The following is a 22,586-nucleotide window of genomic DNA, read 5'->3' as shown; positions in this document are numbered from 1 at the left end:
GGCGTCAGACGATAATTTTTTTATTGTAATTAATCGCATGACTTCAATAGTTAACTCATGACTAATCACATATCTGTTCTAAATGTTCAATACATTTTTTTCTAGGTTTTCATACTCTTGTTAACATAAGTGGGAAAAAAATGTGAAACTAATAGAAATAGTTCAAATTAATTTTTGACGTCTATAGCCGTCAATGGCAGTGAACGAATTAATATGTTGTCAGCATGCTATTAATGAATGCTATGTGGCTATATTTAATGCGTTTGCTAATTCTATATGCTGTAACTTAAACCTCCTTATTTTTCAGTAATAATAAAAATAATAAAGTTTCCTGAGATAGGAATAATTCAAATGTGTATTATTGGTGGATGACTTCGGCCTTCCTGGGTGGAGTTTGCATGTTCTCCCCGTGCTTGTGGAGTTTTCTTCCCACATTCCGAAAACATCCATGGACGCTGAATTGAACACAATAAAATGTGTGCAAACTTTTTTCCCTTCCTTCCTAAAAAAAAAAAAGTAAGTAGTAAAGTGTTCTTGTTTTGTTGGCAGATAATTTTGCTTATAGTAATACTTTTATTTTACTATATTTTTTTTCTTAAATCTTCTGCTGTCATTTTTTTTTTGTAGTGCGGCAGAGGTGTCAAATCCAGATCCGGAATGTAAAAACCCTGCTACAGTTTGGCTCTAGCCTTGGTTGAGCAGAGCCACCTACTTACTGCATGACTAAAGTAAAAAATGTTAGCATTCATGGTTGCCTCACTAAACAGTAGCTTACTTTTGCTGCTTGGGGTTTAGCTATTCATAGATGTCTTTTGAGTTATTTTTGAGGGAACAATAATTATACACGCTTATATAAGATGCACACTTCTACTTTGCATGCCAAAATTTTATTTATTCAGCGTTGTCCCATGAAAGATACGACTAAATATCTGTAGGAATGTGAGAGTCTGTTTAGTTGCTAAGTGTCACAATAGCAACAACAATTATAAGTTGCCTTCAAAATAAGTTCTCGCTTTTAGAAGACAACAAAGTCTTAAAAAAAAAAGTGTTAAAGTGTTAATGTTGTTATGCAACCATAACAATTCACCAATTTGTGTACGAAAGTAAGCCCAAACGACATAAATAGTCAGCAGTGAACAGATGTAGTAATTTATTGTGAATGCGAGATTTCACGACAACATGTTTGGATTCTGTACGAAGTTCCCAAGTTTCCAACGAGTTGGAGTTATAAATGGAAACACTTTTCCCGTCCTAAAGCCCTTTAATCTTCCTGCGGTGTCAGTCTTTACTAAGTGTCTCGGGAATGTGGCTCAACTTGGGTCCTTGTACTGCTTTGCTATTTGTAGAGAAAACACAGAGACACGTTATGTAACCGCTCCATTGAGACTGCGGAAGCGAGACGGAATGCATTGACGTCACGAGGAAGGAAGGGCTAACACTCATCCCCCCCCCCCCAACCCCCCTCTCGCTCTCCCTCCCTCTCTCGCTCTCGCTCTCTCTCACACTATTATGGAAAGCCTTTTGAACATTTATTCGAGGTCATTGGTAACCAGTTTAAGGTCGTATGCCCTTTGCCCTCACCAGTAATAAGACAATTGAGGACACAGTACACTGCGAGTAGCATCTTGGCCGAACTAGTAGGCATGTCACAAACTAGTAGCCTCTTGGTTATAGTGAAGTGCTAACTAGTACAATTTATCATTGTCACTAGTACAATAGCCCAGTAGTCATCTAGTGCAGTTTTGCCGCACTAGTATAATGTAGTCCTTCTAGTGAAAACAAAGTGTGCACTAGTGGAGATCAAGCATATCTAATTAATGCTCAAGCTTTTATTCAATATCCTTGATAAGGCTGCTACCAGTTGGCAAAACGTTCCTGCTACTAGTGCAGCACAGTAGTTTACTAGTAAGGTCTAATTGCATTCTAGAAGGCCAAAAGTGCCACCAGTAGAGGAAAAATACTAGTAGGAGTCAAGCACTGGAAATCTCGCATATGCTTCACTGCTTGTGAAGTGTACTACTGTAGTGTAGTCTCTCTCTCTCTCTCTCTCTCTCTCTCTCTCTCTCTCTCTCTCTCTCTCTCTCTCTCTCTCTCTCTCTCTCTCTCTCTCTCTCTCTCTCTCTCTCTCTCTCTCTCTCTCTCTCTCCCCGACGCCCACTCATTGGCTGTCCATTCCAGCGAGGAGGGAAGTGTGCACGCGCAGGCAACATGGAGCTGAACGAAACAAGCGGAGGAACCGTCGTCGACGTTGTTCATTTTTAAGTTCGGCGGCGACAGGGGGGAGTCGGACCCCAGTGGGTTGAACGCGGCGAGATGTTCGAGCCAACGGTAAGTTCGACGGCGTTGTTCATGAATTTCCGTCTTGCGCGTCCTTCGCTGTTGCCGCGTTTGTTGCTGAGGCGGAAAGGGGGCCAGCCAGCAGGATGGCGGATGTGCCAAGTCGGGACTGCAGTTGCGGGCCGGCCAAGTAACGAACAACTGGCCGCGACAGCGCAGTTGGCGGCTCCCTCGGCGACACCGCGACCAGACACAATTAATACTGCGCCTATTAACGCGACGAGGCCTCCATTTAGCCTGTTGGCAGCTTTGTCCACATGTAAACAGTGAGGCTGCCGGCTTGTGATGTTGATGAGGATGGAGAGAGAGATGAGAGATGATGAGTGTTTCGCGTGAGAAAGAAAATAGCGCAAACAGAAGAATGACGACGGATGGTGATGTCAGATGGACTCGTTACCCTTGGGAAGATCAGATGATGACATCACCCGCGTTAACGCCACATTCGGACGTTCGTGCTCCAACTAACATGGGAGCACACTCACACACTCGGGCATACATTAAGGTTTCTTCTTACAATATTGATCAGGCGTGCCATTTGTGCAGGGTGAGTGTAATTTGAGAAAGCCCAACATTGTTCCCTCGTTTCACATGAGACAATGGAAAATGTTGGACTGTATAGCAAGACATGTTTACGACTAAGACTGAACGCTTTTGAAAACTAATCTAATTGTGATTGGCATGAATTTTTTCATGGTCCTCTTCTCATGTACACAGCAAAAAAATAAAACAATTGTATAGAAATAGGAAATATCAAATTATATGTTTTGGTTTAATAGGTTAGTCTTACACTAAAATAATGACAAATGAATTAACATGAACGGCACTATTAATTTACCTCAATTGGAGTTGTTAGCAAACTGTTTGACATTTAGTCTTTTAAGTGTTCTCTATAAATTCACACAAGTGTGGCTTAAACGTACATCATAAACTAGATTACAGCAATAATGCAAACAAATCAGTACAAATCAGTGGCTTTATCTTTTCAACTTTTTATGTTTCATGAAACAATGATGTGGATTGAATATTACAGTACAGTGTTCCCTTGCTATGACGAGGTTCACTATTTGCGGCCTCGCTGTTTCACGGATTTTTTTGCATGCAATTTTGCATGCATTTTTTTCACAGTAGTGTACCTATTTTTTATTTATTTATTTACGAAGGTCTGAACATTGAGTGTTTAAACAAGAGAGAATGTAAGAAAATGTAAATACCTCTATGAGACAAGTCTGTAAAGTATGTGGAGAGGTGGTTTACAGCCTTAAAACATTTATAATAAATGTTTTTTTTTTTTTAATTAAGCTGACTACTTGAAATCAATTGCTATATTGTACTTTATGTCAACTCTTTTTTTAAATTGTGTTTAGCGAAACATTTTTCTCATCTGGTTTACGTATTCAAAAAAGTGGCAGCCTACCAGTGGTTTGTTTTGTTGTTGCTTTTCACATGGTAACGCAAAATGTTGGGGCAAACCAGAGCCACAGAACTACAGTTAGCCGGTCTTAATGTCTGATACACTTTGTGTCTAAATGACACATACTAAACCATATGTAATATAAATAAATAAATCATTGCAATTTGAATACAAATGTAGCTAGCAAGCAACTGACACTTGGTATTAAACTCTATAATAAATACAGTATACAGCGTCTTAATACAAAAAAATGTAAAATGTGAAAACAATATTTTTCATTTTATTATCTTTTTTTTTTTTTGCATAACTAGGCAACCCGTTTGCAGTAAGGAGGATTTTTTTTATACAGTATACAGCGTCTTAATACAAAAAAATGTAAAATGTGAAAATAATGTTTTTCATTTTATTATCTTCTTTTTTTTTTGCATAACTAGGCAACCCGTTTGCAGTAAGGAGGATTTTTTTTTTTACCAAGCAAGCCCTTCTTCCTCCAACCTCCAAGGATCTGCATACATTTCAACTCTTTTTGATGTCAACATGGAGTGTGGCGAGAGCGTGCCGGCCCAAGATGAACATCTCAAATCAGACCGCTTGAATCTCAGCGGACTTTACCATGTGGGCCGGACCTTGGGAAGGGGCCACTATGCGGTGGTCAAACTGGCTCGGCATGTCAACACGGGGCAGCTGGTGGCTATCAAGATGATTGACAAGACCAAACTCGATGTCATGGCGACAAGCCACCTCTTACAGGAAGTCAGGTATAGATAGCGTGCTTCTGCTGTCTTCATATCAAGCGTGGATGTCAGACAATATGTTATTTCTATTCTTTTCAGATGTATGAGGCGGGTGCAACACCCCAACGTGGTTCGCCTTTATGAGGTCATCGACACGCCCACCACCCTTTACCTGGTCATGGAGCTGGCAGAGGGGGGCGACCTTTACGACTACATCCTTCGCCATGAGACCGGCGTGGCCGAGGGCACTGCCAAACGCCATTTTGCCCAGATTGTGCGTGCCGTGGCGTACTGCCACGAGCTCCACGTGGTGCATCGGGACCTGAAGCCAGAGAATGTGGTGTTCTTTCCGCAACAAGGGGCAGTGAAACTGACGGACTTTGGCTTTAGTAACTTATTCAAACCTGGGACCATGTTGGCCACCAGCTGTGGGTCGCTGGCGTATTCCGCACCTGAGATTCTGCTGGGAGAAGAGTATGATGCTCCAGCTGTGGGTAAGACTATTTTAAGAACTATCTTGTTGTGTATTACACAAAATTGAAAAACATTGCTGCCTTGAGATGCGAGTTTTTAGATACGATCTGTCCTTCCACCTGTTTTCTGCTTTGACTTGCAAGCACACGAGCGTTGCATGGTTGCAGTGACTCAACTTGCTTTACATTAAGCAGCATTTTGGCAGATACAATGCGTGAACAATTGTTTAAAAAAAACATCTTCAAGCTGTTTGATGCCACTCTTAGCTGAGGTCTACTCTCCAACTATACATAAGACTGAGAATTGCACATTGTGTATTAAAAACAACCACACAGCTTTGCCTTTTAGTCCGCTAGCGGTGAATAGCACAAACGGTACAGCAATACGTGTAGACCAGGGTTCTGCAACCTGCGGCTCTGGAACCACATGTTGCTCTTTAGTTCCACTCATGTGGCTCCATGTGGATCACTAAAAAAAAAGGTTTTTTTTATTTTTACATTTATTTATTTTTTTTAGCTAAAATATTATTTAAATGAATTAATGATTTCGATTTTTTTTAAATGAATAATAATTGTTTTTAAAAATGACAGTCCACTGTTTTTTAAGTATATATTTTTAGCTTTTAGTCTTTAATTGATAGGATAGCTGAAGAAAAGTTTATTTAAAAAAAAATATATCTAAAAATGCCCAAAAATTAATTGGAAAAGCAATAAAATTACCATAAAATGTCCATGAAATTTCCAAAAAGGCAGAAAAGAAAACATGCAAAAACTAACCAGAAAATGTCCAAAACAAAAGAAGAAATCCCAAAAATGACAATAAAATGTCCACAAAATTGACTAAAATGTTAGAAAATTGATAGCATAAAAGGCAGGTTTAAAAAAAAATATATAGCCACAAAATGTCAAAAACAGAAAGGCAGAAAATTCTTTGGAAAAAAAAAAATCTGAAAAACGGAAGATGAAAGGTAGAAGAAAATAAATGTCTACGTATTGGATGCTGCTCTCCTATTTTTGTGTTATGGTGCATTTCTAATTAGCTTTTGGGCCTTCAGTACATTACTAAACACACCGTTTCCTTCATCACAATCTTCAAATGCTTTGTGGCTCCAGACAGATTTTCTGTTATTTATTTGGCCTAAAATGGCTCTTGTGACAATAAAGGTTGCTGACCCCTGATGTAGACAAGACAATTATTTATACTTTAAGCAAAGAACTGAAAGATCATTGAGATTGCCTGCTGAGCATTAAGTAGAACATTGGCACTAATGTGTGAATGTGGTATAGCAGAAGGGTGTGAGATTTCAATAATAGGGAATCGTGGACAATTTGTGTTTCAGTTTCATTTTTTTTCCTGTTAACATGAGCATGTCACACCTCCTCTCTGTCGGTGTGTTTGCGAAAGTGTTTTGAAGAACTCCCTTGACCCCCCCCCCCCCCCCCCCGTCTGTATGTTCCTTCTCAATGCCTCCTGTCCTAAATCGCCAGTCCTCGTACTATTTGTCCTTTCACATTCATCTGCTTGTGTGGTTGTGTGTAACATGTACGTTGGGAATGTGTGTGTGTGTGCAAAGGATTAGCGTGTGTATCTGGGTCAGTCTAAGCAAGCCAGCCAACTGGGCACGTTCTGCAGTGGAGCCAAACACTGCAGTAAGTGTAAGTGTGTGCCTTCTCTGGATTTCTCATCTTGTGGGGACATTTTGTGATACTCGTCACACTTTTTGGGGACAGGAAATGGATGTCCCTTGGTGTTGTTTGGTGTAATGTGCTCTGAAGCGATTCAAGCCGGGTTCGAGTTCAAATCTGTCAGCTGGTTCGGGCCTTTGCTCTGTGTTGTGGGTATGCTGTGTAAATTCTGTCACTGGTCTTGAGCTTCTTAAATGGATTGATGTATAAATGGATGTGCATTACAATAAATGCGTTGACGCAGAGATGTGTAGTAGAAGATGCACACAGAACTGAAATCAGTCAAGAAGGTGCTCTTTATTGCCAAGATGGATTGCATCCATTTTGTTGGCGTCGGGCTCCCTTTTCAGGTTTTTGGGGAAAAACTATGGTTTTTTTTAACCATTAACATTGCATCATCAAAGAGAGAAGGCCATTTTCAACACTTCAGATTGGTCAAGTATTCATAAAAATACCAACAGTATATATATATTAGGGGTGTGCCAAAAAAATCCATTCTCATAAGAATCGCGATTCTCATTTAGTACGATTCAGAATCGATTTTAAATGTCCCAAAATCTTTATTATTATTAATTATTTTATACTGTCTTGCCTTTGTTTGTGTGTGCCTTCATTGGAAGCGCTGTTCATGTTGTACTCGATTTGGCTATTTTAGGGGCAGTGTGGTTCCACGCGGTCTGATACACTGTTGAGTTGTAGCCGCATTAGAGAGTAGAAGGAAAAAGTCACAATCAAGTTATTACAATAAAAGTTGTTTTTTTTCAGCGCGGAGTCGTTCTTTTGAGTGATAAAAGTGCCGCGAGTAGAGCACTTATTAACATTAGCGAGTCAGACTGGAGTAGAACGTTACGATTCTTTGCACATCTATACATTGAAGCAAAAATCATTGTCAATCAAATCATTTTGAATCAAAAATCGTTCTTAACCAAAAATCGATTCTGAATCAAATCGCAGACCCAAAAATCGTATTTGAATCGAATCGTGAGACATTCAAAGATTCCCACCCCTAATATATATATATATATATATATATATATATATATATATATATATATATATATATATATATATATATATATATATATATATATATATATATAAAGTATAAGTATATTTCTGAAGAAAATATCAACTTTGCCAAATTATGACTTAAGAGGTTTCGGCTCGATGCCAGCGAAATGGTTATTATAGTTAACAACAACAACGGAAATAACAAATTAAAATTAAAAACACATTTTCATTAATAAAATAAAAGCGATAAAGTGCTTTAAAAAACAACAACAACAACTCAAGGTACATTTTACATTCATAACACTAAACCTAATTATAAGTAAAGCTAAAATGTCCTTTGTATTCATCTATCAGTTAATTTTATAACTGATCTTTTAGGATTTATTTTAAATTTATTTCGATATTGCTGTCAGGCCATACAAAATTTGTGACCTTTTGTCTTGCACTCAACACTCTCCTATAAACTACAACTAATACTAAAATGAAGCATAAAAAAAAAAGCCAACAAACCTGCTCAAAGAACTAATTAAAACTAACTGGATTAAAAAAAAAAAAGTAAAAAATGAAATTAAAAAACTGCCAACAATTCAAAACGATTCTAGCCCAGCTAGATACATTAAACACGTGAGGTCAAACACAATCTGATGTTAGTTGGTCGCAAATGTCTTTAGATCATTTAGAATCACATATTTTTATTTTTTTTTCTTATTGCGGAAACCTGTAAGCTATTCCAGCTAGCTTTGGGCCTAAGGCTAATTGTACACGCTAGGCCGATCCGCCTGTCACTCACAGGACACATGTAGAGACAGACAACTGTTCACACACACTTTCACACTTTCATTTATAGAGAAATAGGAATTCATGCTGCCTGTCAGGCCAGTAAACCACTACTACACGGTCAATGACAAAGAAAATTCTGAAAATAGAAATCCATTGCAGCCATTATTAAAATTAAACTACAGGCATTTTTTCCGTACCATTTTAACATTTTCAACTGTTGTGCAAAAGTGTAAATACTGAGATATCAAAAGCGTAAAGGTCTTTCGTGCTCCAGACAGATGCATCACTTTTTTTCACATTCAGAATCAGCACATGCAGTAAGTGCCAACTTGCAAAATGTAAAATCAACCAAACACTCAAATTTAACTTTGAAATCAACACCGCGGCGGCACTAGACTATTTGTTTGCAGCTTTTACTGCTTTGAATGTGCACCCATCTACAGTAGATCATTATGTAACTTCCTGTTCTTCTCTCATGTTCTTATCTTTAACACCCCTGGTTGAGAGTCGCTAAAAGAAAAGGAAAACATATGCAGTAAAGTCATTGAGATGTCATCACCCACGAGCGCACATGCACGCTTAACTCATAGACGTCAGAATTTCATTTGAACAATTTCTTTTAGTTTCACATTTTTTCCCACTTTTGTAAACAAGAGTATGAAAACCTAGAAAAATGTATTGTACATTTAGAACAGATATAAAAGTTGTGATTCATTTTGAGTTAACGAGTAAAGTCATGTGATTAATTACAATAAAAAAATAATAACGCCCGATGCCGCTAATTTAAAAAAAAAGAAGAAGAAAAGATTATTAAAAATTAGGGGCGCCAGACGATTACATTTTTTAATTGTAATTAATTGCATGACTTCAATAGTTAACTCACGATTAATCACACATTTTATATCTGTTCTAAATGTACAATAAAAAAAATCTAGGTTTTCATATTCTTGTTAACAAAAGTTTTAACTATTTCTATTAGTTTAACTTATTTTTTTTTACTTTTGTCAACAAGAGTATGAAAACCTATTTTTTATTGTACATTTAAAACAGATATAAAATTTGTGATTAATCGTGAGTTAACTATTGAAGTCATGCGATTAATTACAATAAAAAATCGTAATCAGTCAGGCGATCAAAATTTTTTTTTGTAATTAATCGCATGACTTCACTAGTTAACTCACGTTCAATCACAAATTTTGTATCTATATCTAAATGTACGATTAAAAAAAATTCTAGCTTTTCATACTCTTGTTATCAAAAGTGGAGAAAAAAATGTTAAACTAATAGAAATAGTTCAAATGAATTTTTGACGTCTCTAGCCGTTAATGGCAGTGAATGAGTTAAATATCTACTTTGCCAGTGTAATACAATGTGGCACACTTTTGCGTACACTCATAGATGGAAAGGACACAACACAAGCTTCACTACTGATTTATGGACATGTGATGTTAGCCATGTTAGCTTTGCTAGCTCGCGAGGTCTGACTGCACAGTGGCTGGATGCTAACTTTAGAGTGCTGTGCTGTATGCAGTGGTCAAACTACTACAGTTAATACAAAATAAAGAAAAAGTGAATACGTTCTTCATTCTTGGTTCTTGGTTAGCGTGTTGGTCTTGAGAAGCAGGAATTCATCTGTATCGGCTTGAAAAAAAAAATGCTGTATATCGTACATCCCTATAAATAACCTTTACCCAGAAAGGAAATAATAATGAATGAATTTGAAATGACAATTAAATCTGATTCATACACACGCACATTAGAGGCACGCCCTTAATTAAACATAGCAAGATAATTGCTAACGGCAATCAGTGGAGTAACGTGGAGGTTAGCCTCATTAAAATCAATTTGAGCGAGAGTCAGCCAAAGCCAACTGAATGGTGTGGAATGTTTATTATTCATTTCGACACCGTTTGCAGTATTTCTATGTTGTCACTGCCCAGTTTTGACGCGTGTGTCACTTTGGCTCCATGCGGGTTGTTTAACGTGTTCTGCCAGTATGAATGTGACCATATCAGATATGTGTCAATGGAAAAGAACATGTAAAAGAAATTACATCACATTTGGGAACTTGGACTAACAATGTGACAAGTGGCCGCCATCTTGTTGGGATTTTTGTATTTTTTTGAGAGGGGGGCACAATTAGCATTTCAAATGCCTCTAAAAGTCAAATTAAGTCACAAAAAACAATGGCGACTTAAGTACATGACCTTCTACTCCTTACAAATAATGTTTTATTTAACGCTATATAAGTTGAGTTTTAGGGGCTGTTAGAAACGTCCCGGTAAGTTTGAGTTGTGGACTTTGTAAACTCCTTAAAATTTCACACCGTATGAGCTGATTTGTGGATCATTTGAGCTGAAAGTAGAGTCGCGTTTCCACCGCAGGACGTCCGGGTATGGCGTTCCCGTGACGTCACCCAAGCACCGCGCGCCGAAAATCACAAGAATGAGGAAAGAGGAAAAACTTTATGTGTTTGCTGTTTTTCTCTGCTTTTTATTTTATGCACTTGGCGTGGATGGATGGTTTGTGAGTGAGAGGAGACGGCGTCTCGATGAGTGGAACGAAAATAGGCAAAGGATTATTAAGAGAATTGTTTTGGTGGAAGAGTCTTAAGCCGAGAAGGCATCATCGTCGCGCATGAAGGTCAGATCATTTTTTATACAAACTCATTTTTAGCCAATCAGCATGAAAGCCCGATCGGGAGTTTTTCGGGCCATCTATTCAAATCTCATGTGCTTGTAATAGCCGAGAGCTGACGACTAGTTAGCCTGGCTGTCTCCCAGCGAAAAGGTTGCAGTTTAGTTTGACTTGGGGATTGTGAATGTGAGTGGGAACGATGATATGTCTCTTTGCCAGTCTTTTTTTTTTTTCTCTCTTTGCCAGTCTTATGATTGACATGTGATCAGTCCAACGTGTAAACTAGCTTGGACTCAAGCCATGTTTGTCCCTGCATGCAAGCGCGATAGAAAACAGATGATGCGCATAAGGGCCTGCTGTCCTTAACAAAGATAAACATTGCTTCCAGTTACATAATATTTGCTCATTACCTCTTTGACTGCCAGACGTTTTCAGAAAAGGGATGCCGTTGGGTGCCAGCCGATTTAAGCATTTTTGACTGATCTTTCAAGGTCCACAGAAAATTATGTCTTTGGACTATGGAAACACACATACTACCAAATGAAAGATTGGACTCTTATCTTTCATCAGAAAAAAAAGTTTGTTTCTACCTTATTCCGTTTTTCAGTAATCAACAATAGAAAATGGTTAGTTTCACCTCTGTTTTGAAACAAACGTCTTTTAACGTCTTTGGCACTCCTCCCTAGGATTTTACTAAACGTTATTTAACGTTTTTGGCAGTCAAAGAGTTACTGTCCAAAGGCTGTAGTTGATGCCTTTGTTCTTTTTTTGAATTGCCATTTTTGTGTTAAATGTGATGAGACTGAAACTGTTGGAAATGAGCACAAAATCTGGCAGTGTAAGGAACTAGGAAAGGTGATACATGTTTACAAATATAAAATGTGTTATTAGGGATGCGAGTTTGAACATGTTTCCTTGATGGGTCAATCCGAAAAAGAACATACAGTGGAAGGGAAAAGTGTATATATATATTAGGGGTGCAGCAAAATAAAAATTCTTGGCCGCAACTGAAAACTCAATATGAGGAAGCTGACGCTGAAAACCAAAACATAACTAGAATTATAATAAGCTATGTTAAAAACCTGGGAGGGAAAAAAAAAATCTGCAAATATGTGTGAAATGTCAAAGATTGGCATCACTGTCCCCGGACGAGCAAGCGTCCGCGACAGACAGGTTTTGCTGCTTTTAAGCTTTAATCACAACATCCTGTTTCGATCTTTTGGAACAAAGCTCAAAATCCACTCTATGGCAAATTTTTGACAAAAAAAATGTTGGTGGCTGAATTTTCAATACATGCCTAATGTGCAGCCTTTGGAATTTCTTCCATTTCTGCATAAATTGGTCATAAAATGTAGTCTGATCTTCATACAAACCTCTTCACGGGGCATTAAAACCTGATTGTGATGCTGTGTCACATGACCTCCATTGAGTGTCTCACACAAGACACCCGAAATAGATGTTAATGTTAAATGCTGTGCGTTGCTCCACTCTTCTGACCCAACACACACACACACACACACACACACACACACACACTCCCATTCAGCCTGCATCGAGACAGCAATTGCCCTCAAGCAATCCCGATAAATTTGCCTCCTTCATAGATTTTCAATTTCTAGCTCTTAAGGCCAAGTGTCATCAAGTTTATCTCGAAAGTTGTTTTCAGGACAAGTCTTTCAGGCTTTTATTAGGCAAGGCAAGGCAGCTTTATTTATACTGTATAGTGCGTTTGATACACAAGATACTAGGGATGCACGATAACGCTATTTCCAACCGATAAACCAATCATTTTGTGCCGGTGTCGATAACCCAAATGTAAGCCGATAATTGTTTGCAAAATTAAGAGGGGAGGGGGGTTTTGAGGAGTTGGGCACAAATTGAGCCACAACCACAACAGATGGACCAACGGGGGCAAGTCTATTATTATTGGCGGATTTCGTTATTATCTGGTTCATTTGTATGACGTCAAATTGGTCGATAATTGCAGATAGTTATCGGCCACCAATATTATCGTGCATCCCTACAAGATATCGAATTGTGATTCACATTATTATAAGTACAACATTTAAAAATCATTTACAAACGAGTTAATTTAAAAGCACCGTAAAGAAATATAAAAGTAGTTTACTAAATTTACTAAAAGATCAAACAGTGCAAGATTTAAGATTTTGGCATGATTTGGTTTGAATAGTTTGAATGAACTTAATCCTAGATATGGGATGGGTGGGTGGGTGGGTGGGGGGGGGTTATCTGGATTTAAAAGCACTTTTACTTGTGACTGACTTGACTTCTGTTGGCAGCTTATGCCATTTGTGTGCATCATAACAGCTAAATGCTGCTTCACCATGTTTGAACTCTGGGCTCCACAAAAAAAAAAAAAAAAGACCCAGTGTGTCACTTTTTCCACCTGGTATTAGACATATTGTTTTTCCCTGCTGCAATTCTACATCACTTATTAATGATAATAATAATAATTTTTAATAATCTTTTTTTAATTTTTTTTTATTCATTCGCTGCCATTGACGGCTAAAAACATCAAAAATACATTTGAACAATTTCTATTAGTTTAACTTTTTCCCCTCTTTTGTTAACAAGAGTATGAAAAGTACCATCAATCGTATATGCAATTATATTTTATGACCTTTGTTATACTGTACTAAACCACAGCAGAAATACTGTAAAAGTTGTTTCAAGATAAATAATTAACTCATTTACTGCCATTGACGGTTATAGACGTCCAAAAATGATTTTAACTATTTCTTTTAGTTTAACTTATTTTTTTCTACTTTTGTCAACAAGAGTATGAAAACCTATTTTTTTATTGTACATTTAAAACAGATATAAAATTTGTGATTAATCGTGAGTTAACTATTGAAGTCATGCGATTAATTACAATAAAAAATCCTAATCAGTCAGGCGATCAAAATTTTTTATTGTAATTAATCGCATGACTTCACTAGTTAACTCACGTTCAATCACAAATTTTGTATCTATATCTAAATGTACGATTAAAAAAAAATTCTAGCTTTTCATACTCTTGTTATCAAAAGTGGAGAAAAAAATGTTAAACTAATAGAAATAATTCAAATGAATTTTTGACGTTCAAAGCCGTCAATGGCAGTGAATGAGTTAAGATATTGGGCACTGAAACCCAGTTAGTCCAATTTCAGTATGAATAGCTAATAATAAGTAATATTGTAATGAAGTATTGTATCTGTTCATTTGTGGTCTTAGTGGTTAGCAGGCCACTAATGGTGGCTACAGTACGTCAGTGTGTACAGTATGTGTGATATTTCCTCGCGAGCTGGAAAAAGTATAATAGATGGCGTCTCCACCCTGTTGCGTAAGAGTTCTCGAACAGAGACGAGCGTGGCTGTGTACATTGTACGCCGATGACTGAGCGTGCTTGTTTGGACCGTAATGGCAGACAATGGCTGTATGTTTATTACTCGCGGGTGTGGGTAGCTGAATGAACCACACTGTTTTATGTTTTAATGTCAATGCAATGAAATTGAATTCATGTACATTGTGAATTTGAGTACAGTGTTTATTGATGAAAATTGTCACAGTCAACCACATAGTGTCGTCATTTGCCTCTGATGCTGAAACGGAGCATTTCTTTTTATTTGCCGCAAGGGACAAAAGTGTTCACTGTTGTCTGCCCTGGTATGCACCATCAAATCCAACCGTGGTTTTATAAGCCTTTCATAATCGGAGCTCTCGCACACACACGCTTGAGCACTTCCTGCATTTTACGGGCCAAATAAAGTAACCTTGAAAAGGGCGATGCCATGACAAGTCGCATTATATCACTGCTTTTTCAAGAAATTCAGCCTTTTTTTCTCAATCACCTGGATATAGGCAACGAGGAAGGAGAGAAACAAATAGCAAAAGATTCTCAAAATAGTACAACGCCAGCACACTCCTGTTGTTTGTGTGTACGTGTGTGTGTAAATCAGTCCCAGTGCTCTTGTCAGGCTTTTGATGTATGTGTGCGACGAGGAAGTGCAAGGGAAGGAAAGGGAGGGAAGCCACAGGAGGAAATACGTACGCAGTCAGCAACAGAAAGCATGCGTGAGTGTATGTTTGTCTGCAAGTGTGTCAGAAGAAGCACCAAAAATCTCTTTCTTTTTTCTGCGTACATCCCTGACAGTGTGTGTATTCATTCCATTGTGTGTTGCAGATATCTGGTCTCTGGGGGTGATCTTGTACATGTTGGTGTGCGGGGTTCCTCCCTTCCAGGAGGCCAACGACAGTGAGACTCTGGTCATGATTCTGGATTGTCGTTACTCCATCCCCGAGCACGTCTCGGGCGACTGCAGGGAGTAAGTACACAGTGGCGCTCTTTCACGTCCACTCAAGGAAAATGACCCGATGCCGCGCCATCACATCCTCATCTTTGCGCTACATTGATGAAATGCCATGTATTACTGAAGGCCGGCGAGATTTTACTGTCGCCCTTTGTTAGATCGCTAGTGACCGTAAAAGCATCTCATTAGTTTCAGTGAATAATTTTAGTGCTGCAGTCGGGCTGCGCATGGACATGCTTCGTTTAACTCTCAGCAAGGCAAGGTTGACTTTTTCAATGACACTTTGACATTACATCGGCAACAGTGTTGTAAAAGATGTCGACCGAGCACACGAATCGGCTAATGTCGCGTTACAGTTCATTACTTTCATTTGTGAACGGAAACTGAATGTTAACTCATTCGCTGCCATTGACGGCTAAAAACGTCAAAAATACATTTGAACAATTTCGATTCGTTAAACAATGTTGTTCCCCTCTTTTGTTAACAAGAGTATGAAAAGCTAGATTTTTTTTATTGTGCATTTAGAACAGATGTACAATTTGTGATTAATCGTGAGTTAACTAGTAAAGTCATGCGATTAATTCCGATTAAAATTTTAATCACCTGACCCCCCCAAATTTTTAATAATATTTTTTCTTTTTTTAATTAATTTGCTGCCTTTGACTGCTATGAACGTCAAAAATACATTTGAACAATTTCGATTCGTTAAACAATGTTGTTCCCCTCTTTTGTTAACAAGAGTATGAAAAGCTAGATTTTTTTTATTGTGCATTTAGAACAGATGTAAAATTTGTGATTAATCGTGAGTTAACTAGTAAAGTCATGCGATTAATTCCGATTAAAATTTTAATCACCTGACCCCCCCAAATTTTTAATAATCTTTTTTCTTTTTTTAATTAATTCGCTGCCTTTGACGGCTAAAAACGTCAAAAATACATTCGAACAATTTCGATTAGTTAAACAATGTTGTTCCCCTCTTTTGTTAACAAGAGTATGAAAAGCTAGATTTTTTTTATTGTGCATTTAGAACAGATGTAAAATTTGTGATTAATCGTGAGTTAACTAGTAAAGTCATGCGATTAATTCCGATTAAAATTTTAATCACCTGACCCCCCAAATTTTTAATAATCTTTTTTCTTTTTTTTAATTAATTCGCTGCCTTTGACGGCTATAAACGTCAAAAATACATTCGAACAATTTCGATTAGTTAAACAATGTTGTTCCCCTCTTTTGTTAACAAGAGTATGAAAAGCTCGATTTTTTTTATTGTGCATTTAGAACAGATGTAAAATTTGTGATTAATCGTGAGTTAACTAGTAAAGTCATGCGATTAATTCCGATTAAAATTTTAATCACCTGACCCCCAAATTTTTAATAATCTTTTTTCTTTTTTTAATTAATTCGCTGCCTTTGACGGCTATAAACGTCAAAAATACATTTGAACAATTTCGATTAGTTCAACAATGTTGTTTCCCTCTTTTGTTAACAAGAGTAGGAAAAGCTAGATTTTTTTTATTGTGCATTTAGAACAGATGTAAAATTTGTGATTAATCGTGAGTTAACTTGTAAAGTCATGCGATTAATTCCGATTAAAATTTTAATCACCCGACCCCCCAAATTTTTAATAATCTTTTTTCTTTTTTTAATTAATTCGCTGCCTTTGACGGCTATAAACGTCAAAAATACATTTGAACAATTTCGATTAGTTAAACAATGTTGTTCCCCTCTTTTGTTAACAAGAGTATGAAAAGCTCGATTTTTTTTATTGTGCATTTAGAACAGATGTAAAATTTGTGATTAATCGTGAGTTAACTAGTAAAGTCATGCGATTAATTCCGATTCAAATTTTAATCACCTGACCCCCCAAATTTTTAATAATCTTTTTTTCTTTTTTTAATTAATTCGCTGCCTTTGACGGCTATAAACGTCAAAAATACATTCGAACAATTTCGATTAGTTAAACAATGTTGTTCCCCTCTTTTGTTAACAAGAGTATGAAAAGCTAGATTTTTTTTATTGTGCATTTAGAACAGATGTAAAATTTGTGATTAATCGTGAGTTAACTAGTAAAGTCATGCGATTAATTCCGATTAAAATTTTAATCACCTGACCCCCCAAATTTTTAATAATCTTTTTTCTTTTTTTTAATTAATTCGCTGCCTTTGACGGCTATAAACGTCAAAAATACATTTGAACAATTTCGATTAGTTAAACAATGTTGTTCCCCTCTTTTGTTAACAAGAGTATGAAAAGCTAGATTTTTTTTATTGTGCATTTAGAACAGATGTAAAATTTGTGATTAATCGTGAGTTAACTAGTAAAGTCATGTGATTAATTCCGATTAAAATTTTAATCACCTGACCCCCCAAATTTTTAATAATCTTTTTTCTTTTTTTAATTAATTCGCTGCCTTTGACGGCTATAAACGTCAAAAATACATTTGAACAATTTCGATTAGTTAAACAATGTTGTTCCCCTCTTTTGTTAACAAGAGTATGAAAAGCTCGATTTTTTTTATTGTGCATTTAGAACAGATGTAAAATTTGTGATTAATCGTGAGTTAACTAGTAAAGTCATGCGATTAATTCCGATTCAAATTTTAATCACCTGACCCCCCAAATTTTTAATAATCTTTTTTTCTTTTTTTAATTAATTCGCTGCCTTTGACGGCTATAAACGTCAAAAATACATTCGAACAATTTCGATTAGTTAAACAATGTTGTTCCCCTCTTTTGTTAACAAGAGTATGAAAAGCTAGATTTTTTTTATTGTGCATTTAGAACAGATGTAAAATTTGTGATTAATCGTGAGTTAACTAGTAAAGTCATGCGATTAATTCCGATTAAAATTTTAATCACCTGACCCCCCAAATTTTTAATAATCTTTTTTCTTTTTTTAATTAATTCGCTGCCTTTGACGGCTATAAACGTCGAAAATTCATTTGAACTCATTTCTATTAGTTAAAAAAAAAAAATGCACTTTTGTTAGCAAGAGTATGAAAACGTAGAATTTGTTTTCATTGTACATTTAGAACAGATATAAAATTTGTGATTAATCGTGAGTTAACTAGTAAAGTCATGCGATTAATTCCGATTAAAATTTTAATCACCTGACCCCCCAAATTTTTAATAATCTTTTTTTAATTAATTCGCTGCCTTTGACGGCTATAAACGTCGAAAATTCATTTGAACTAATTTCTATTAGTTTAAAAAAAAATGCACTTTTGTTAGCAAGAGTATGAAAACCTAGAATTTGTTTTCATTGTACATTTAGAACAGATATAAAATTTGCGATTAATCGTGAGTTAACTAGTGAAGTCATACGATTAATTACAATTTAAAAATCGAATTGCCTGTCGCCCCTAATTTTTAATATATATATATATTTTTTTTAATGAATTGATGGTAGTGAATGAATTAAGCTGCATTCATTGCTGATGTCAAATTATAATAAAGGCAAAATGACCCGAGTTACTACTTACTATATACCCTATAGGAACCTAATAGTAGACATAATGTTTTCACTGTCAACATTTGAAAACATATTTTTTGTGTTTGACATGAGAAGATATACGGTGCTAAAAGCGGTCTAATAACTGTCATTTGTGTCTTTTTCCTGAGGGACAAAATGAAAATGTCACATACTGTACATTGCTGTCTTTTTAAGTTGCCGTTCATTCATTTCCCCGTTGAGTAAGCATAAATGTGTTCAGCCCAGTGGCTGGCTGTTTGACCACAAACACCGCGGGATATATCTGATCCAACACAATCTGCGCTCACATGGTCACATGATGGAACGTCTGAGCAGAACAGAACAACCTTCGGGATATTCGTAATGGGTCTCATGAGCTTGTGTGTTGTGTGGAGCTCCCAAGAAACCGGCATGACATTCATTTGCATTCATGGCACATGGACACAATGTTCTGTAGTTGGAATGCAAAACAAAAAAAAAGATCATTTGGAACACCTTCAAAAAAAAAAAAAAAAAGTACATTTCTTCCAGCTAAATGTATGGCTTGAGTGACTTGAATTCTACAATGTGTAATGACCAGGGAGATGTAATGATTTAATAGAAATCACACGTTTCAATGAAACTAAAAAAAGAAAAAAAACATTCTGATGTTTGATGACCAACTTTTTTACCCTAAAATCAAGGCCTTAAATAGCATTAAGAAGCATTAAATATGATGTCGAGAGTAGGGATGCACCGAAATGAAAATGTTTGGCTGAAACCGAAAAATTCAAAATGCTTGGCCGAAAACCGAAGGGCCGGGAAAAAAAAGCCTATTTTTACTATCATTGCATTTATTATAATAATTAAAATGATAATATTATTATAAAATATTTATTTAGCACTGGCATTTTAACCAAGCACAATATAAATTGAAATGTGCCCACACCGCAGACATGTTGGCTTAATGGTACATTAAACACAGAACGAGGGTTGAGCATTTTCTGGCGGTGCGATTGCACCTTATAGTCAATGTAGTTTGCACAGGCGGGCACGGGAGCGTGCAGCGGGACAAGGTGCGGTGCACTTAAAATCCGCAAATTCAAACAGACGCTTGCTTGCTTGCTTGCAGCGTTTTTTTGCTTGCGTCACCACAACCTATTTCGGCCATATTCTTTCGGCTTTAATTTTATTTCGGCCGAATGGCAAAAAATAGCCATTTTCGGTGGGCGAATATTCGGTGCATCACTAGTCGAGAGGCATTAAAAATGTGAATACAATAGTTGTTCATGCTTTATTTTTGTACATCGTTGTGTAAAATAGTCACTATAACACAATTTTGCAATAATGAATGAAAATATATGTATTTGTGGGGACTGTTGACTAATTGTAATTCACAATGAACAAAATGGCCTGAGACCTTGGGTTGCTTCATGTTCCAAATACATAAATTGCTCTGAATTTTAAAATGAAAAATGTAGTGTTCCTGTCACCAACATCCAACATAAAACACTAATGCCACCTAGTGGAAGAAAATATACCTCAACACACTGTATTTTCACAATAGTATCTGATTGTGTTTTTTTTTGTCAGTCTGATCTCCAGGATGCTCCAGAAGGATCCGTCGGTCCGAGCGTCGCTGCAGGAGATCGAGACTCACCACTGGTTACAGGGGCTGGACAATGTGCTGCTCAGCCCAGAGGCCCCTCCCCATTGGCTCTCGGGGGCTCTCTCCTCTACCTCGCCGCTCTCCCGAATGGTCGAGTCCGGCGACCTGCTCGCCGCCAAGCCGCAGTCTTTGCCCGCGCCGCGGCAGGTCAACCTGAGCTACTCTCTGCACCCTCCGCCGGCCGAGGAACCTCGCGTTGCCAGGAACCTCCCGGCTCTCCTGCAGATCTGTGAGGAGGAGGAGGAGGAGGAGGAAGAAGACGAAGACGAAGGCAACCTGGCCAAAGAGTGTGAAGGTTTGTTGTCTTTGTCTGTAACTAAGCCTCAGAAAGACATTGAGGTGGCGCTGGAAGGTGCGGACGGTCATGGAGAAAGAGAGGAAGAACGAGTGGGCCCGGAGGAGAAGTCAGAGGAAGACGAGGATGGAGCAGAGATGGAGATCGAACACACGGGCAGTGCCTGCGTGATTTCGTACCAACCAGTCGGTCACCTCGACAATGTCGTGAGCCGCGCGCCCGAGCCCCCCGCCTCGTGTGAGGCCGAGCCCGCTTTGAGGATGCCGTGCTGCCAGGGGTGGAGCGAGAGCGTCCCCCACCAAGAGACGGAACCAAACAACAACCTCAACAAAGCCGCCGGCGCCTGCGCTTCACCCAAGAAACAAAAGTCAAGCCGCGGAGCCAAGAAGGAGCAGAGGACGGACATGGGCGCCAGGGACGACTTTGTGACGGACAGATCGCAATCGCGCACTGCCACGGGGTCCTGGGACGAAGCTGCCACCGCCGCCGCCGCCGCCGCCGCCAGGGTGGAGCCCACAGGGAAACGCCACAGCCTGAAACTGCGCGAGCGCCTCTTCCAGCTGCCGCTGTGCGAGAAAGCGCTGGCCTTCAACATCCCCACAAACAACAAAGCCAAGATCCTCCCGCTGGCTCAGTATAACTGTTGCCATGTGCTCTAAATGACACCGCTTGGGACACACACACGCACACAGCTGACGACAGGAGACGTTGGAGTGCACACTTGAGCAGCAAACACGATGTTAAGCTCCAGTTTAGTACATCAGCAGCCACTTTGCGGCTTGGTGAGGGACTTAGCGCACCACGAGTGTTGCAAGCACTGTACCCGCACTGAAGAAGAGAAGAAGACTTTCCCGATGAGGTGCCTACAATGAAGGCTTCACTGAAAAAAGAAAATAAAAATAGCACTTGTTTCTTCTTCTTCTTCTTCTTCTTCCCTTTGCACAACCCGCTTCTCTGGTTACAAACCTCTTAATATAAGCTGAGAGACTGTTACAATATGTTATGACGATATGCTACACGCTCTAATATGCCTCAGACTGAGATGATTGTATCATTCTCCGTCCTCTTAATGTTCTGTCCGTTGGATCACTCGCCCTCATAGTTTTTGTTGTCACAACCGGGACGCTCGTCGCCATGGGAACCGTGTGACTTGCTGTGCATGCTGTTACTGTTATTTATCACCATATACCTCCATATCGTGTCTTGGATTTTTTGCAGGACACTGCTGTTGTCTTGTCACCTTGATTGCACACAGTACAGTACATGGTAGCTTCCTACTGTACATCTACAAATATTATGTGTTACATATATTGGTAGGGGAGTCAACTCCATGTATATTTTGTGTATTTTCACATCCACTTACGTCTTATTTGAGGTGGAGATGATAAATGTACAGTAGATACATTTTGTACAGTGACAAGGGCCAAAGCTAAGCTATTGTACATAAATATGTAGTTTCACTGTAGCCTGCAGAGCAGCTTACTTGTGTTCATTTCTACAGTTTAATGCCAAAATTGGTTATCCAACATGGATCATACAGTGGCCGCTTATAGACAAAGCGTGAAATCTTGATTATTTATCGCTCCTATTTTAGCAGCAATGTAAGTGTAAAATTTGTACCAAGAACAGATTAAATATAAAAGCGATTATTCCTGTACAGTTGCAGCTTGCCTCTCCCTGGTGTGTTCTCTCTCTTTGTAATTATACGATCACGTCTCCCCGGAGCCATGTACTTATTTTTTTGTGTTTATTTATTAAAATGGATTAAATCAATGTAACCGTTGTGCTCAGTA

General features: G+C 38.0%; 1 protein-coding gene across 1 annotated transcript; it reads left to right on the top strand.

Moving 5' to 3' along the window:
- Window positions 1-2,163: 2,163 nt before the first annotated feature.
- snrkb (SNF related kinase b) lies at window positions 2,164-22,566 on the top strand. The gene is made up of 5 exons (XM_077567381.1): window positions 2,164-2,328; window positions 4,183-4,506; window positions 4,582-4,976; window positions 15,253-15,394; window positions 20,423-22,566. The coding sequence occupies exons 2-5, from the start codon at window positions 4,286-4,288 to the stop codon at window positions 21,450-21,452; spliced, it is 1,788 nt and encodes a 595-aa protein (XP_077423507.1). The 5' UTR covers window positions 2,164-2,328; window positions 4,183-4,285; the 3' UTR covers window positions 21,453-22,566.
- Window positions 22,567-22,586: the final 20 nt, after the last annotated feature.

The sequence above is a fragment of the Vanacampus margaritifer genome, chromosome 6 (assembly GCF_051991255.1).
Source record: "Vanacampus margaritifer isolate UIUO_Vmar chromosome 6, RoL_Vmar_1.0, whole genome shotgun sequence".
In the NCBI taxonomy this organism is placed as follows: Eukaryota; Metazoa; Chordata; class Actinopteri; order Syngnathiformes; family Syngnathidae; genus Vanacampus; species Vanacampus margaritifer.
The sequence above is the reverse complement of the archived record's forward strand: the minus strand, read 5'-3'. Positions and strand labels throughout refer to the sequence as shown.

Coding starts and splice junctions, on each gene's coding strand:
- snrkb (XM_077567381.1), top strand. CDS start 4,286: ATGGAGTGTGGCGAGAGCGTGCCGGCCCAAGATGAACATCTCAAATCA. Junction 4,507..4,581: donor CACCTCTTACAGGAAGTCAG/GTATAGATAGCG, acceptor TATTCTTTTCAG/ATGTATGAGGCGGGTGCAAC. Junction 15,395..20,422: donor GTCTCGGGCGACTGCAGGGA/GTAAGTACACAG, acceptor TTTTTTTGTCAG/TCTGATCTCCAGGATGCTCC.